Raw genomic sequence first — 17,601 nt, 5'->3', positions numbered from 1 at the left:
CATCTCTCAGGACAGCTGAGGACAAATGGGGGTCTTGGTACTACAGTACCCCCCTGTCTCCCATCTTCCTGTGTTTCAGGCACTCCTCAGGAGGTCCCTACCTTCTTCTCCCCTCCCACGCACTCTCACCACATGCCATGGCTCATCCAGGGCCTCGCTCTTAGTCTTTTGCTGGAGCATTAGCTGAGATGCTCAAGGGCTCCTCTATCAGGGTCAGAAGCATTCTACCAGGAGGTTTGGAGACCCCAAAATTTGGGAGGATGGTGGAATTCCAGCTGCTACAACAGGTGCTGGGAGATAGTCCCATTGTCTCTCTGCCACCTCCCCTGTTGGTCTTCATCTCCTTCTTACCACTTCCCACCCTCCTCCCCCAGTCACACTGCCTCCTGGCTGTTCCTTGATCAGGCCAGGCCTCCTTCTACCTCAGGGCCTTTGCACTTGCTATGCTCTCTGCCTATTATGTCCTCTCTCAGATATTCCTGTTTGACTCCCTGGCTTCCTTTAGGTCTTTCTCAAACATCATCTCTCCCAGTGAAGACTTCTCTGGCCATGCTCTTTAAAATGGTACCTCCCTTGCCTCTCTGGGCTCAGACCTAGTTTGTGGTGACATGGCTAAACGCACCAAGAAGGTCTGAATCATGGGTAAATATGGGAGCTGTTATGGTGCTCCCTCAGGAAAATGGTGGAGAAGACTGAACTAAGCCAGCACGCCAAGTACACTTGCTCCTTCTATGGAAAAACCAAGATGAAAAGACGAGCTGTGGGGATCTGGCATTGTGGCTCCTGCATGAAAACCGTAGCCAGTGGCACCTAGACCTACAACACCACTTCTGCTGTCACAGAAGTGACTTCTGTCACAGAAGTGACAGAATACTGAAGGAGTTGAAAGACCAGTAGAAGCTCCACCATTTGAAACATTGCTATCCTATAATAAATGAATTAATTTATGTAACAAAACAAAACAAAAAAATTAAATAAAATGATACCTCCCTCATCCCTGGCCTTCCTTATCTCCCTTCTTGATTTGATTGTCTTCTCTAGCACTTGGCACTGTCTGATGTACTGAGCATTATGCCCATGTGTCTAGTGTCTATCTGTCCAAGCCCCATAGAATATAAGCTCCCTTTTGTGATTACTGCTAGTTTGTTCACTGTCATATCCCTAGAACCTCACACAGTTGGTCCTCAATACATGGCCATGGAATGTGATTCCTGGCCTACCAGCTAACTGGTGTTGGTGGCATAGGCAAAGAACATGGGTGTAGACTCAGGGACACTAAGGTTGAACTTGGACCCACCATTTTATAACTGGTCAAATGCGAAAACACTCCTGAGTATCCAGCTCCAAATCTGAAAAGAGAGGTGATAACCTCCCGAGGGGGTAAGAGGTTTCAATAAGGTCTGGGACAATGCACCTGGCCCAACCCCTGCCATGTGGAGAGTTATCCCTCTTCCTTGCCTGGGCTGTGGATGAGAAGCACTGTTTTCTGAACTTGGGAAGTGAGCTGGCTGGCCCCGCAGCTACAGATCCCAGACGGAACCTGTCTTATGTGTTGCCTTTCCTCCCAACCCTGTCAGGGTGAGGTGAGAATTTTCTGCAGGGCAGCAGCAGAGCCCCCAGTGCCTGTACTGACAGAGGGGTGACTGGAGGACAAGAGACAGTGAAGACTGCAAGAGCGGCCCTCTCCTTGGTGGCTTGGGCACTGGCAGATCAAGTTATGGGAACCAAGGCACTTTGTGTGTCCCCAGCTTGGCCCACGTGGGCCTCCCTGTCTTATGTCTGGTCCTTGACCTTGACTGCAGGTCTTTCTTCCATGGCTTCTTATTCATCAGTGGGGTGGTGGTTTCCCTGGAGAGAGGCAATGGGGCCCAGATGGGCTCTAGTCCTGGAAATTGAGCCATTAGAGATTCCCCTGTTGGTTTAAGTCAGGAGTTGACACACGTTTTTGATAAAGTGCCATATGGTAAATAGTGTAGGCTTTGAGTGCCATATGGTCTCTTACAAAAAAGCAGTCATAGACAAATGAATGGGAGTAGCTGTGTTCCAATAAAACTTTATTTATAAAAACAGGTGGCAGACTGGATTGGAGCTGTGGGCCTTAGTTTGCAGACCCTGGTTTAAGTCTCTGTATCACTGAGTCTCTCTCTTCCCACTCAGGCTAATACTTACTATTTGTCCCATGCTAAGCCTGGGCCTTTAAGGTGTCCACAGGGAGGAAGCCACTGAGTGGCCAAGCTGCACCGTGAACCCAGGTCTATCACACTGAATGCACAGCTGTTCGAATGTAGGCACGCTGTCCACTGCCATGGCCACCTTCTACAGATTAAAGAGTCTGGTGGCACCTGGGGCTCATTGCATCCTGGACATCCCGTGGGGTAGCGGGTACACAAACATCAGGGACATAGAGACCAAAGGGGGTGAGATCACTATCCTGAGGTTGTCCTCATGGCTTAGTGGTGGAGCCAACAGTAGCTGGCGATGTGGCAAGGAGGGGTGGGGTCCTGCTTCTGAGTTAAACCTTGCACAGGGTCAAAGCCATCTGTGCTGGTGAGGGCAGTGGCCTGGGCCTTTCTGACTTGGCTCTATGTATCTTCTCTGTCCAATTGCACTAATTGTCCAGGCCCTGTCACAGAGGGACTTTTCAGGGAATCCTGAGCCCTTGGGGCATTGGGTCCCAGAACAGGATAAATGGCCACAGCTGGCTGCATTGTAAGGGCTTGGTGCAGGGAGGCCAGAGGAGGTCTGGGAAGTGTCCTGCTGCAGTCCGAGCGTCCCTGAGTGGGGGGTTGTTGGCTCAGAAGGAGATATCATGAACTGAGACAGAGGAGAATGCCACCCTGTGCTCATTCCCTCTTGCAGAGGGCCCTCTCACGGGAGCTCAAAGGAGAACCATGGGGGACCCTGGAGGCAGGAGGCAGGGCAGTGAGAGGTCAGCCTTTTATCTGCCCAGACAGTCAGACTTCTGTTCCCACAGCCCCTGGACAAGGAGGGCAAGATAAGGCCAGGAACTCAGATAATTGTGCCTCCAAGGCGGTACAACTTCAGAGTTGGCTTATCCCAAAAGCACCACCCTGGAAACAGAGGGAAGAAAGAACAGTGAAAATAGGCAGGCGGAGACCAAAGCCTCAGGAAATAAATGGCCCAGAAGTGCTCTTGAATGGGAAACACAGCCTCAGGGTTTCTGAACTTTGAAGGAAAACTGTGGATTCTGTCCCCCTTTGACTGTCCTCCAAGATGGATTTTGACTTTTTCCAGCATTGTTTGTTTTCTCAGTGAGTTACAAATATCATTTCACTAAGATCAAGTGTAGTATCTGTTCTTATCAGTTTTAAAATAGCATGTTCCAAAAGGTCTTTCGGAAGCTCCATGATTCTTAGATAGGAAATGTCCTAGGGGGAATTACCAGGGCCTGATACAAGGAAATGTAGTTAAAAAGCCCATTTGAATGAACTTTCTTTCCCTCCTCCTGTGAAAGAAAACTTTGTTCTCCTTGGAAACTCACTACATTCTGCACATATGAATGGTGGTGGTGTGCAGAGGTTAAAAGACAGCCTAGGGGTTGGACGCCCCCAGCTCAAATCACAGCCCTGCCACTCACAGCAATGTCCTGTGTCCTGAAGATGGGGGTGCCACCCACAGCATCCCCCTCACAGTTAGGGACAGTGGCTACTGGTGAGTATGACCAGCAAACATTTGCTCAGCTCTTCAGACAGGCCAGATCACCCTGCATAGCGTGGGTACCCCGTATATTTACATGATATTCTTCCTTTTTACATCTTGCAATTTGTCTTTACTGAAGTCATTCCCTGAAGTTAGAACATTCTCAACAATCAACATTGATCTTTGACAACTTGTTTCCAAGATAAAATTGTATCTAGCTAAGTAGAAATTTACCATAATTTAATAATTACCTACCAATATTAGCTAATATTAGGTCATAATTTACATTTGGGGAGCTATATTACTTTAAGTTGTTCTTTAGATAGCTAGATATCTATTTAGCTATTTCAGTGAATAATCACAAGACATAGGCAATTTGATCTGCAACCTGAATTCGCGTGATAAGAAATGTCTCCCTAGGAGGATTGGTTGCTTTTTTTTCCTGTTACGATGTGTGTCTTGCTGCTCCAAGAAGCCCAACAATGCTTTGAGGGCAGGAATCTTGTCTTATACTTTATTTGCCTCTTCCTTAATCCCTAGGACAGATGAGAAGGATGGATGTTTCTACTGATGAACCAGGAATGTATAGTGTTTAGTAAAAATTTGTGCATAAATTGCTTTCATAATCAACTCTTCTGTCCAGTTTCCTTTCCTACTTCTCAGATTTTCTTCATGGAATCTGAGCATTGGGGTTCTGAAGTTTGATAAGAACTGTCCTCATGGAATTAATTGGTAGAGTGACTGACACCTGGGCATACATTACAGTCTGGTTGTAGGCAAACATTTAACCACAGTGAAAACACTTTATGGCTTCATGGAATGGAAATGTCTACAACGGAAAGATACTGAGATCCAAGCTCCCAAGTATCATCACTGACAACCAACAGTGACTGGATGTCAATGAACCACTCTGGCTTAAGCACCAGGCACTAGGCAGGAAGGAGTTTGCAGACTGGGTTACACGAAGCCCTTGGTGTCCAGCAATAACTAGAGAGTGAACCATCACAAGGGGCCCCTGGAGTGTGGTCACCCGCCTCTCATCCTTAACTCAACTACATCAGATAGGCTCTTATCTCTTTTATATTTCCAGACTTCATCTAAGAATTTATTTTGTGGAAATACTATTTCTGCTGAAAATAATTGCAGTGGAGACTTGTAGCTGTGACACTACTTGTGTGTGTGTGTGTGTGTGTGTGTTTGGGGTGGAGACCCTAGATGAGAAGCCACTTGTTTTGGAGTTTCAGGATACGTGACCTTTATTCCAGAGGGGACCTGCACAGCTTGCATGCACCTGAACCAGGTGTGGCCAGTGGCTTGAAGGGTATTTTGAATTCCTTTGCCCTCTGATGTTCTTGGGTCTTGCTCCCCAACTAGGCTGAAGACATTTTGAAGAGAGGGTCTGTGTCCCCTGTCTCCTGTGTGGTCCCTTGCACACAGGTGGTGCTCACTGGATCAACATCAAAGTGCATCAGACTGAATTACGGTAATCTGAAAGTGGTGCTCTGGACTGGATACACCAGAAGTGGCTAGAAAGCTGAAGGTCTCGTGGCTTGTGTCACTTGCTTCCCAAGGGGTAGCTGAAGACTTGGAACTTATAAAGGGACCCCAGATGATGTGATTGGCTGGGAGTGAAGAGGGGTGTGTACAGGGGTCAAATCTGGAAACCGGCCCTGAATTTAACCACTGGTACATGTAGGTGCTGCATCGATAACCTGCCAGAGAGAAGGTTGCCTTTATTAATGGGCTTACTAATAGATTTTTGTCTTTGTTAATAGATTCTAGATGGACTCAAAGGGGGAAGGCATGAAAGAGGCAATGCTGAGCCCAAACCCCAAATCATCAAAACAACCTTGCTGACTTCTTTAGACCTGTGTGTCCCTGTCTGCCACATGAGGAGGGTGGTTAAGGGGATCCGGCCTGAACATTGCACTGACCTCGGATGAGAGCACAGACAGAAGAGGCTTTGAGAAGCAGAACACACTGCCGATAGTCAGGTGTACTGCAGAAATACCAGACTGAGGCAAAGAGATGGGAGCAGTGTCTGAAAACTGGTGGCATAGGAAAAAGTTTCGAAAGCATGCCCGAGGCCAAAGATGCTGTAGGCAGCACGTCTCACATTTGTTTCCAGCTATCTCTGTGAGGTCAGTAGGGCCCATAGACTAAATGTTCACCCTGCCCCAGGCCAAACTAGAACCCAAGAGAGCTCCTCCTTGCCTTGAACCTGACGGTGACACCAGTCTGTTGCTGAGGACTGCAAGGAAGGTAAAGGGCATATGTGTGTGCATACTGTGCGCACCTGTGCATGTGTGTGTGTGTGTGTGTGTGTGTGTGTATGTGTGTGTGTGTATATGTATGCACGTGTGTTTACAGGAAGGTACAGGAGAAGGTAGGGCCAGTGGCAAAGTTTCTTCCTTTTGGTGACCCTACAGTCCCAGCATCAGCTCCTCAGCATCACCCCCATCCTGTCCCCCACTTAAGGACCCGAGGAATGAGATTCTGTGGTACAAACAGTGCACTCACAAAGGAATCAGAGACCTATGTCCCAGTCTTGCTCCACCTACTACCGCTGGCTGTGTGAATTCTTATAAGTCACTTAGCTTCTCTGAGCTTTACTTTATTTCCTCTCAAAGAGGGAGAGTAGTCTCTCTTGAATGAAGACGGGGAACAGATTTGAAAGGACCTAGTAAACTATAACACACAATGCAGTAATGGTCCTGTGGCTTGAAATATTTTAACAAAAGACAAAGCTGCCAGTCCAGGGGTGGTTCTGTGGTGGAGGCATTCCAGGAATTGGCTAGGAATTGGTGGGGTCTTTATTCTCTCCCAGTGCCCTTGCAGTGAACCCGGGAGGCAGCTGCCCACTGCTTCCCCAGGGGAAAGTGAGACCTGTGTGTGGGTTGGCCTTGGCAGGCAGCACTCTCAAGGGCACAACCCGGCCCTTGTGTGCCACTATGGACATTTCATTAGTAGCTGCTGGGCCGGCAGGTGTGGGCCGGCAGAGGAGGGTAGAGCTGAGCACAAGTGGCCTGGGGTGGGTGGATAAAGAAAGGCCTTTTCTTCCGAGGCAGGAGAGCAACCTCAGGGCTGCACAGAGCCGAGTAGAAGGGCACGGGGTCATGGGCAACCTTCTCCCGGCACGGGGGGTGCCGCATCCCACAGGTGGAGGGAGACACACCTAGCTCAAAGCTGGACAGTGCCAGTGGTGCACAGTGAGGGCCTGGGGACACAATCTCTTGAACCTCAGTTTCCATATTTCTAAACGGGGATTAATAATATCTACATCCGTGCAGCGTCTTCAGGATGAAACAAGGTACCATGTATAACCTCACTGGGTATGGAGTAGGACAGAGCAGGCACTCAGCAACACCCACCCCTTTGTGCCTGCGTGAAGATCCACACCATCTGGAGTGATCCGTGCAGCCCCAGGAGGTTCGTCATGCCTCCCTCCCCCAGCCCCTGCCTGCCCCCCCATCTTTATCTTTGCCCAGATCTCTCTCCCAACTGCCTTCCAGCTGTCACCTGGGTATCTCAAAGTCACCGCCACTCTAGAGAGAATCCTCTTACCCCTTTCCTCTTGGTCTTGTATATATATATCTCTACAGTGAACATGAATTATTTCTGTAAATGAAACAGGATAAAGAAAACCTATTTTTTTTTTTTTAAATTTTAAGTGAAGATCAACTTAATTACATGGCTTAAAAAGCCAAGAGAGTAAGAGAAAGATAGAGAGAGAGAGGGAGGGAGAGAGAGAGTGAGTCCTGGCTCCCCTCAAGCATTTACTTTTGACTGCATCTCCTGAGGGTGGAGGTAAAGGGCAGGCACAAAAACAGCCACGGCAGCCGGCCAGCCCGGGAGGCTCTGCAGGGTTAGGGAGGACTGCCAGCGGAGGAGTGTGAGGATTCCAGGTAGGGCAGCCATGCAAAGGTGGTCAGAGTGCCGGGAGCAGGACAGAGTCCCGTAGGGACAGCGGCAGTGCAGGGACCAGTGGGTACCCAGCCCCTTGGGCTCGAGTGCACTGAGCCAGGCAGGGATGCAGGGTGACCCTCTTGGGCCTGGGTGCTTTACCTTCATGGATCCCTTCCCCGCAAAAGATTAAAAGTTGTATTTTATAGTGGCATTGGTCTAAAGACAAATGTAATATTTAGTATTAAAAGTTCATTTTTTTTCCTTTTGATTTTAAGAGAAACACACATTTTTGTGTATCTCTAAGAGCACCATGGGTCCTAACCACTTGCCTACTAAGCAGGTTAGCCCTGGCCGAGCCCTTCCTAGAAGAACCCCGCTATCCAAGAGTGTGCGTGTGAGGGGTCGGCTGTGGCTCTCTGCAAGTCACGTTGGTTGCCTCTTGGGTTTCAGTATCATCATATGCAAAACAGAGATAAAAATACCTCCTGTAGGGTGGCTAGAGGGTGAAATGAGATAACTTATGGGAAGTGAAGCCTACTTTCTATCCTTTGAGTCAGGGAGATAGTCACCATAAGAGGAGAGTGGGTCAGGATAGTTTATAGAATTTGTACAAAAGGAAAAGAAAAAAGATTATGAAATTAAAAAAAAAAAAAGAAGGTTACTCAGGACTTTCAGCCATAGCTGAAATTAATTCACTAAAATGAGAATTTTTATAGAAGCTGAAGGAGAGCAATGCAAATGACAAGTCAGTCTCAGAATATGATCAGAGGAAGCAAGACCCAGGTTCCCTGCAGATCAGGTGTGGGTTGTAGGCTGGAAAAGGGGGGTGGAGGGAGTCCTCCCAGGAGAGAGGGGAGCCCAAGCTTTAAGAAGCACCTGGCAGAGTCCTTGCTGTGAACCTGGATGAATGGCAACATGAGGAAAAGAAAGAAATGAGCCATGAGAGAAGGCATTGAATGGTGCTTGGTGAACCGGGCAGGGGGCTCCACATGCACACAGGTCAGAGTGTGCACACAGGTCAGAGTGAACAAGGAGTGCAGGGCAGTGGGCTGAGCCAAGAGGGGCTCTGAGTCCACTGGGAGGGGTGGGGGAAAGGAAGGGGATGTGAATATGGGGACCCACAGTACTCTGTGGAGACAGGCTTGGCTTGCATTGGTTGGACCTTCACATTCACTCATTCATTCATTCATTCACTCACTCATTCGGTGTTTTTAAAGAGCCTGCTCTTCCCCATGGAGAACAAGACAGCTGAGCTCCTAGTGTTCAGGTGAGGCTGGTGCTCAGATGAGGCTAAGGGGACAAGGATAGTCCCCCCAAGCACCATGTAAGGAAGCTGACTTGTAGAGGTAAGAAGTTTGCTGGAGCCACAGCTGGTGTGAGAGGTCACAGTGGCCTGCGTGCGTTCTCTGGGCTGCTTTCCCCCTGCCAACTGCACCCCCTCTGATAGAAGCATCAGGGAGCCCACGTATTAGGGGGTACTCACAGCTCAGAAGGGAGCAGCTTACCAGAGCTATTGCAGGGGGCCTTGCCCTGGCTCTACAGACCTGGGCAGACTGTGCCATCCCATCCTTGGGTGCTATGTTCGGCAAACAGGGACAGAGACTGGGCAGGGGGGAGTGAACCAGCATTCACTTAGGACACATGCAAGTACTCAGTAAGTGGCAGAGATGAACGTGTACCAGGTACTATACTAAGAATTTTATCTAGGATAATACATTTAATCCTCAGAACAAACCCCTGAGGTAGAAATGATTATTATCCCCATTTAATGGATCAAGACTAGCTGTAGAATTTATGGGGCCTAGTGCAAAATGAAAACAGGGGCTCCTTTACAAAAATTAAGAATTTCAAGATGGTGACTGCAGAGCATTAACAGAGCGCATGTGGGGCCCTCCAAGGGTGGGGGTCCTGTGTGACTGCCTAGGACAAAGCTAGCCCTGTCCTGGAGGATGAACTGAGACGCAGGAGGCCCAGTAACATGTTCAAGGCCATAGGCAGGTCAGAACGGGTTCAGACTCACACCCAAATCTTTGAATTGTAAAGCTGGTGCTCTGACCTCTTCATCACTAGCAAACTGGTGCAAAGTGAATTTGAGCTAAATGGTTTTAAAAAGTATGGAAGGGGAACCTGAACGTGAAGCCAGTGCTTGCTGAAGGTGGTGTGCATGGTTCTAGCGTTTGGTAAGTCTCTCAAGAGAAAGTACCATTTCATAGCCAGTAGACTTTGCTGCCTGGTGAATACAGAAATCACAGACTGGGGCCCAAAACAAAAGGCAGGCAGGCATGACTGCATTATCTGGTTTTGATTTAGCAAACCACTTTAAGACTCTGGTGAGATTATATGTGCCCACAGCTAAGATGTGAAGTTTCTCCATTCCAGGAGAAAATTTTTCCAAGGGGGAGAAATGGCAGTGCTGGGGCCTGGAGTTGGTTGACAGCTGCATACTTAAACCCCTCTTAAAAATGTGCATTGTACGCAGGAGAAGGGGGAGCAAGGGGCTCTGGCTGTCTGTGTTCTCTACAAGTGATGTGCTAGTCAGTGCTTCACATTTGAAGTGGAGGTAAAAGGCCTCCATCAGGGTAAGAAGGGTGCAGTAAGATGACCTGGTAGCCTTGCCCAGGGTCTGCCCCCACGAATACCCTGAAGGGCCGGCTTCCCCCTTAGGGACCTGGAAGGGGTTTGGGTATGTCCATTGAGCCCCAAATAGTATGTTACCCACAATGTTTTGGCAGTAAGAGAAAGAAGGTGTGGCTTTACCTACAGAGGACTTTGCTAGAGAAGCAGAAACAAGAGAGAATATAATAAAGTGTCGTAAAGAGCTATTAATCGTAGTTGTTTTAAACTTCCAGTCTGGTAATTCCCTGCCATGGCTGGTTCTGATGCTTGCTCTGTCTCTTCAAATTGTATTTTTTGCCTTGTAGTGTGCCTTGTAATTTTGTTGACAGACAAGATGTAGTGGGTAAAAGGAACTGCAGTGATGTGGTGGTGGGGTGCGGGGTAGGGGAGGCATCCCGTAGCCCTATGAGCAGGTCTCTGTCTTTCGGTGAGCCTGTGCCTCTGGACTGTGAACTTCATGAGTGTTTCTATTCCTTTTTTCACCCCTTAGGTGGGACAGGATGGGTAGGATGGGCTCGAGTTGGGTAAATCCCTTCCTCCAGGTGAGAAAGGTTCTGATAATACCCCAACAGATTAGGCTCAGGTTAACAGCAATTGACCTTGAACAATGTAGGGGGTTAGAGATGCTAACCACCCCCACTCCCACAAACAGCTGAAAATCCACATATAACTTGTGACTCTTCCCAAAACTTAACTAATAGCCTACTGTGGACCAGAAGCCTTACCAAAGACATAGTCCATTAACATATTTTGTATGTTATATGTATTATATACTGTTTCCTTACAATGAAGTATGCTAGAGCAAAGAAAATGTTATTAAGAAAATCATAAGAGAAAATACATTTACAGCACTGTGCTGTATTTACTGAAAAAAATCCACGTATAAGTGGACCCATATTGTTCACACCCCTGTTGTCCAAGGGTCAATTGTAGCTTCCACTGAGGCAGGCCTTGTTCAGAACAGGTGCTCTGGTCTATTTCAAGATACATCCTTTTTCCTTCTCCTGCTGGAAGCTTGAGGGGATTTTCCTCTGATAAATACTGTGGGAACCAGGTTGAGCTCTAGGAAGTAAATCTCACAGTACTGTGGGGGTTCCCTATGACCCGCTCCCCCTGGAGTTTCTAACTCTCAGAGTCGTCCACACTGAGTCTTCAGCAATTCAGTCAGCCTCAGAGTCACTAATGAGAGGGGGTGAAGATGTGGGGTCAGGAGAAAGGGCAGGTCACAGTGCCAGGAAGGTGGGCCATGAGTCCTGCTCTGCTGCTGTCGCCCGGGCAACAGGAGCTGTGGGTTGGTGACAACCCCGCACGTTCTCTGGGGGAGTCATGCAAGGGCCCTGCTGAGCCCACCCAGCCTGTGATAGAATCCAGTGTCTTGGGCTCGGCTCCTGCTGTCCCGAGAGGAAACCCACACTTGTCCGCATCTGCCATGGCTAAGATTTTGCACACTATTTGTACTGGAAGAATGTACAGAAATGAAAATGCCTAATAACGAAGGGCAGGAGCCAGCACTCCCTCAGAAGTTCAGATTACATGGAGATCCCAAGAAAACCCTAGGCAAAGATGTTGGGGTGTTGGGGGAGAATATGAAATAAGAATCAGTGCGGGAGTGGGAAAGAGTGAGGTGGGGACTGCTGGGGCCAGCAGCCCTGGTCTTAGAGTTTGTTTTGTTTTGACTTTCTGTGCATTTTAACTCACTATTCACTGACCTCTATGTATATGCCAAATTCTGGACTAGGAGCTACTGAGTGTGTGATTTTTAAAAGGTGTTTCCAGCGTGTGGAATGGACACAGGCCTGGGAGCATTCACCTCTCTGTGCCAGACCCCAAGGAGGGGACAGGCGGGGTTATGGAGTCCCTTGGGAGGTCAGGATTTCCAGGAAAGGGACAAATCCAGGAATTTGTTGGGGCCGCCGTGTCCTCAGGGCCACGGTGGCTGGTTTTCTAGTGTTCGGGGAGGGCCCAGGGAGCTTCAGGGGAATGACCCAGGCCTTAGGGATGAGCAGGGGTGAGGCAGGCAGGCAGTGTGTGTATGTGAGTGTGAACGTGAGTGTGTACGTGTGCGTGCATGTGTGTGTGCAGGAGTACCCAGACAGCACTGGAGGTGCAGCTGCAGACGCAGAGCAGTCCTGGGCATCAGGAAAGGCCAGAAGAGAAGGTTCTAGGGGACAGCCCTAGCAGGCTGTGGAAGGCATGATGAAGGGCAGCTGCTGGCCTGGTGTGGGTCAGGCCCAAACACAAAACAGTGGGCAGTGGTACACTGAGGTCAGAACTGAGGCCTGGCTGAGGAACCATGGGGTGGCTGGTAGGTTCTGAAGATCTGTGCCACACACAGGTTCTCTCTGTACAAAGCTACAGTGTAATTTCCCAGGCACAGCCCCCATGGTGCTGGGTGGCAGAATGCCCTGTCCACATGCACCCGAAGCACCCCTCAGCTGGCCTCTGCTGGCTCTGGGGTCTGACAGCCTATGTCCACAGCCCTGTGCCCTCAGTGCCTGGGAGCCCTGGGGTAAGCCATCCCCTGAGTCTCCAGTGTTTCCTCTGCAAAACAGTTAAGAAAATGCCCATGGGACCAGGCTGTGGAGAGGTGACCCATGCAAGGCCCTACTAAAGGGCTCGGCATATAGGTATGGATATTCTTGTTATAGTATCAAAAGCAAAAACAGCAGCTGTCTGTAAGGGAGACTCGAGAGATTAGGAGCACCCACAGGCCAGGTTTGCTTTGATAAATTCTGTTAACAACAGCCACAGATACCACTATTCCTGGGCATGATGCCAAGCCCTTATTCTCTTGCTCATCACATGACTCCTGGGAAGTAGCTGTTATTATTCCCACTTTCAGATGAGAAAAGTGAGGCTCTGACATATTGTGTACCTCCTCAAAGCCTGCAAGTGTTGGAGGTGGGACCAAACCCAGGGCTGGCTCCACAGCTCTGACTGCGGGGCTCAAGCCCTGCTCTGCCTCCAAGTCACTATAAGAGAGAGGACACTTCATAAACTCCTTCCCTGGGCGTGGGGGACCTCATAGGAAATGGGCAAAGGCCATGAACAGGTACTTCTCAGAAAAAGGAATACAATATGTTGTGGAGGTATGAAAACATGCACAACCTCCTCTTTCTCTCAAATAAATAAATAAATAAAATCTTTAAAAAAGGGGGGGGGCACTGGGTGGCTCAGTCAGTTAAGTGTCCAACTCTTGATTTGGCTCAGATCATGATCTCAGGGTCATGAGATTGAGCCCCATGTCGGGCTCAGAGTGGAGTCTGCTTGTCCCTCTCCCTCTATTCCTCCCCCTGCTCATGCTCTCTCTCTCTCAAATAAATAGATAAATAAAATCTTTAGAAAACAAACAAACAAAACCATGCACAACCTCACTTATAATTACAGAGGCACATTCAGAAGTGACAACATGTTTTACTTATCAGATTTGCTAAGATGTAAACTGCCCAGTATGAATGAGGGTGTGAGGAAAGAATGACTTTCATTAGCTACTGGTGGGTGTTAGAAATTCGTGTGACCTTTCAGAGGGCAATTTTTTAGTACCTACCAACATTTTAAATGTTCACACTCTTTGTGCCAGAAATTAAATGTGTGTGTGTGTGTGTGTATTTATCCTAATCATATACAAACTCATATAGTTACACATATATGTGTAATCACATAAACCCTACTTAACGGGTTGTAATGGCAGCACCATGTCTGGTTTTAAAAAAATCAAATAAAGACTGTCCACAATCTAAATGTCCATTGGTGAAGGAACTGGTTAAATAAAATAACCAATTCATTTATATGTTCATACAATTCATACTATGCATATAGCCCTGAGAAGAATGGGTTAGTCTATATATGATGATTAATTATAATCTTAGCATATATTCTTATGAAAAAAAGCAAGATGAAGTAGAATGTATAAAATAAGTTTCATTTTGTAAAACAAAAATAATTGTATATACATATGATACTTGTAGTAGGCTTCTCGTAAATCAATAAATTGCTCTCGAGGTGGGATGGTATCTTTCTCTTTCCTATTATTAACTCTTGATTCATTGTTCAAATTTGTGTTTAGCTTGTGCTTGTTGGGCCCATTTTGTTCACACAGTCTCTGGAAGGCGTTTTGGTTGGGGCCGCAGAAGGCCATTTGATATATGTATGTATATCTGCCATCCAAAGAGGGAAACTGATTTGGCTTGCCAACCTCCCCCAGCTGCCTCTTCCTTCTCATTGTAGATGGGCTGATGCGCTTCCACTGCAAACACAGAACGCCTCTTATCCCATACCCCTCTGTTTCCCAGGGTGCGCTGCGAGTCCCCAGAAATAGTTGTCCAACCATGGGCACCCTTGGAAAGGTCCAGCTGCTGACGGTACCAATGCCATGTGACTCCTACTGCCTTGGATATCTGGAGGGGTTGAGCAATGGTTGAGATGGAATTTCATTTGGCACTTAATGCAATCCTTTCGGCTTCTGCCAGAGGCAGTGAAATCTATATAAAGTTGACAAACCTGACCGTCTCCTCACTGAGCATTGACCCCTTCCATCCAAGGGCAAGGCGGTGGATTTCTGCACATGACTCATTTGCAGTACCTGTGGCATTTGGGCTTATGGGAGTTGGTTGAGGCCAGAGGGGTGGGGCAGGCCTGGTGGGGCAGGAGCAGAGGGTCCTCTCCATTCCAACCTCTGCTTCTGAGAAGCAGTGATGTAAACTGAGACAGGATATAGACACATCCTGCCTGAGTTCACAGCAAGAAAGAGGGCCCCAGGGTTCTCTTACAGCAAAGAGCCTGCAATAAATCAAGTCCTAAGGGTAATCTAGAATGGTATGCAAGTGAGGGCTGTATCCCTGTGAGCTCTGGAAGGGAAGTGTCTGCAGCCATTGGTCAAGGTCTGAAACTTGAATCTTAGAGAACTGCCTGAGAGTGGGGGCAGGGGCAGGGCTCCTGGTGAGCAAGCCTGTCCTTTCTAGCCAGGGGAATGGCAGCAGGCCTGCACTTCCCCAGCGCCTGTACTGGAATGATTACCGTGGCTTTCCCTTCAACCCTGGCCCGGACACACACATCTAAGTTCACTAGTGTCTGACTCACACACTCACAGAAACTCACATGCAAGCACTAATGCACATGAGCTTCCGGACCCAGCCTAGTGTAAAATGAAAACAAAGATGCCTGACATTTATCGAGCCCTTAGTATGTGTTAATCTCTGTGCTGAGCCATTTACAAGCTCTTAATTCTCACAGCCCAAAGAGAAATACCCTATCACTCCCATTTTGCAGCGGATGAAGCTGGAGCTAAGAGAGAGGCTAGCTTGCCGCAGGCCCCTGGCTAATAGGTGGCACTGCTGATCCCACTGCAGGCAGCAGGGCCCTCACTCCAGGACTCTTGTCCTCCTGCACCCAGACTAGCTGAGCACCCTCCTGGGCACACGCGTGACTAGGCACACACAGGCACCTAGCCACAGTCCACTATGCTCAAGTTCCTCTGGTGAGGCCACACAACCACCTGGATTTTAAAGACCTGTAAACGAGTGGGTGTCTCCAGTACCCATATTATTATCATATTAATTAACACGATTACACTATAGACTCAGAATGTCTCCCGTCTGACAGTTTCTAATGACCAGATCTAGCCAGGGTGGGGATAGAAGGGATAAACATTCACTTTTTATGGAAAGTTTTAAAAAGGAAATTTTAGTGGTTTTTTTTTTTTTTTTTATTGCAAAAGCCCACTGGCAGAGGAGGGGCCGGGGGAGGCCCGGCAAAGTTTCCCAACATCCTCACAAAGAAGCTCAGGGTATACGATTTCCCGTCAGCAGGAAAGCATGTGCCGTCTTAAAAAGAAAGAGGAATTACAACGCCCCAAAGGGTCAAGGCGAGCCTATGCCTCCGCCATGTGTGTCCCTCCCCGCGGCCGGGACAGCGAGTCAGGGCGACGGCGGAGTTTACTGAAGTTTACTCCGAACCCGTCCCCGAGCCCTGGGCGGCCGAGCAAACAGCGCGCGACGTCCTCTCCCTCCTAGTAAGTCCCTCACTTACTAGTCTAGGGGCCAGTTTCTGCGGCAGATACTCGGCGGCCACCGCACAAAGACGTAGAGAACGGGCGGCGCGCGGGGCGGCGGTGGCCGGGCGGCCCCTCCAGGCCCCGGGGTGCAGAGCCGGGCCGGGCTTGGGGGCTCCGGGTGCAACCCGGCGACGCCGCGGGGCTCGGGCTGAGGTCCCGCCGCTGAGCCCGAGCTCCTGGCTCCCGTGGGCCCGGGCAGGCATAGGGTCCCGGGAACCCCGCGGACGGTGGACTCCTGCGGGCGGCGGGTACTCACCGAGGCGGGGCCGCGACGTGCCATTGACGCTGTTCATCGCCGATGGGTGCGGGGCGCCGGCCGGACCGGGGGCCGAGGGGGCAGCGGAGCGGTGGCGAGGGTCGCGCCGGCCTGCTGCTGACCCTCAGCAGCGGGGAGGAAGCGGCACCTGTGTCACGCTCCTCCGGCGCGGGCCGAGGGGAGGGGCTCCGGCCCGAGATAGGCAGACTTCATTTATTTTTTTTTCTGCAGACTTGGCTGGTGGGGTTTCCACCCCTTTTTTTTTTTCTTTCTTTCTTTTTTTTTTTTTTTAAACACACACACCCGCCCACATCTGAACTCTTCTCTGGTCCAACTTTCCTGCGCAAGAATCACATTTTTCTAACTACGTTTCTGTTTCCATCTGCAGCTACCAGACTCAGAGGTTGTGGTGGAGAATTCCCCTGCGTGTGGACTGAAAAACTCCCAGATGGAACATGATGGCCTGGCCCAGCACTGTCAGGGCCGGGGACCAACAGACCTGCGTTTGAATCTTGGCTGGCTGCTCTGCCACTCCATAGCAGGGTGGCCTTTCAGAGTTGAGGGGCATTAGTGGCCTGGGAAGTCCCTGCATGACTGGCCCCTCAAGGCCTCTGTCGTGGGCTGATGTTCGGAAAAGATTCTTAGAAACAGGGATTGCTTGGACAAAGGCCATGTGATTTATTTGGATCACTTCTGCCTGAGGCTTCCAGACGTTGTAGAGTTTGTAAAAGCTTCACTTAACTTAGGCAATTAAAAACTTGAAGCGGATTTTGACGCTCTGGTTAGTTAAATAGAGTCTACCTACATCACCCAGAAAGAATGCTATGTTATAGGTTGCATTTTATCTCTCCCCGCTCCCCACCAGAGAGAAGGGCAGGGAACTTGAGACCATGTCACCCTTGTTTTAAATCTCAGACCCAAGAGACACCCTGCACTTCTCATGCCTGATGGCTGGCCCTTCCAGTGGGGCTTTTCATTGTTGTCTACTTGACAGTCCTAGGGCGAACTGCTGTGACACCCTCCCGGCTTCTCCCATTAAGGTTTCTCTGCTGCAGTCCCGGGGCCCCATTCCAGATGTCTGCACAATGTGTGTGCCCTTGGGAATTCCATC

The 17,601-nt window shown here is 49.2% G+C and overlaps 1 protein-coding gene and 1 pseudogene across 1 annotated transcript in view; one reads left to right on the top strand and one right to left on the bottom strand.

Annotated features, from left to right (window-relative positions):
• Window positions 1-16,728, bottom strand: part of GYPC (glycophorin C (Gerbich blood group)) — a 42,686-nt gene extending 25,958 nt beyond the window's left edge. Inside the window, exon 1 of the mRNA XM_032412474.1 lies at window positions 16,491-16,728. Coding sequence (XP_032268365.1) covers window positions 16,491-16,527 — 37 coding nt within the window. The 5' untranslated portion in view covers window positions 16,528-16,728. The remainder of the gene's footprint in view (window positions 1-16,490) is intronic.
• Window positions 119-897, top strand: LOC116637160 (annotated as a pseudogene).
• Window positions 16,729-17,601: the final 873 nt, after the last annotated feature.

This window comes from Phoca vitulina, unplaced genomic scaffold (genome assembly GCF_004348235.1).
Source record: "Phoca vitulina isolate PV1807 unplaced genomic scaffold, GSC_HSeal_1.0 scaffold1, whole genome shotgun sequence".
Classification (NCBI taxonomy): domain Eukaryota; kingdom Metazoa; phylum Chordata; class Mammalia; order Carnivora; family Phocidae; genus Phoca; species Phoca vitulina.
This window is presented reverse-complemented; position numbering and strand designations above follow the sequence as displayed.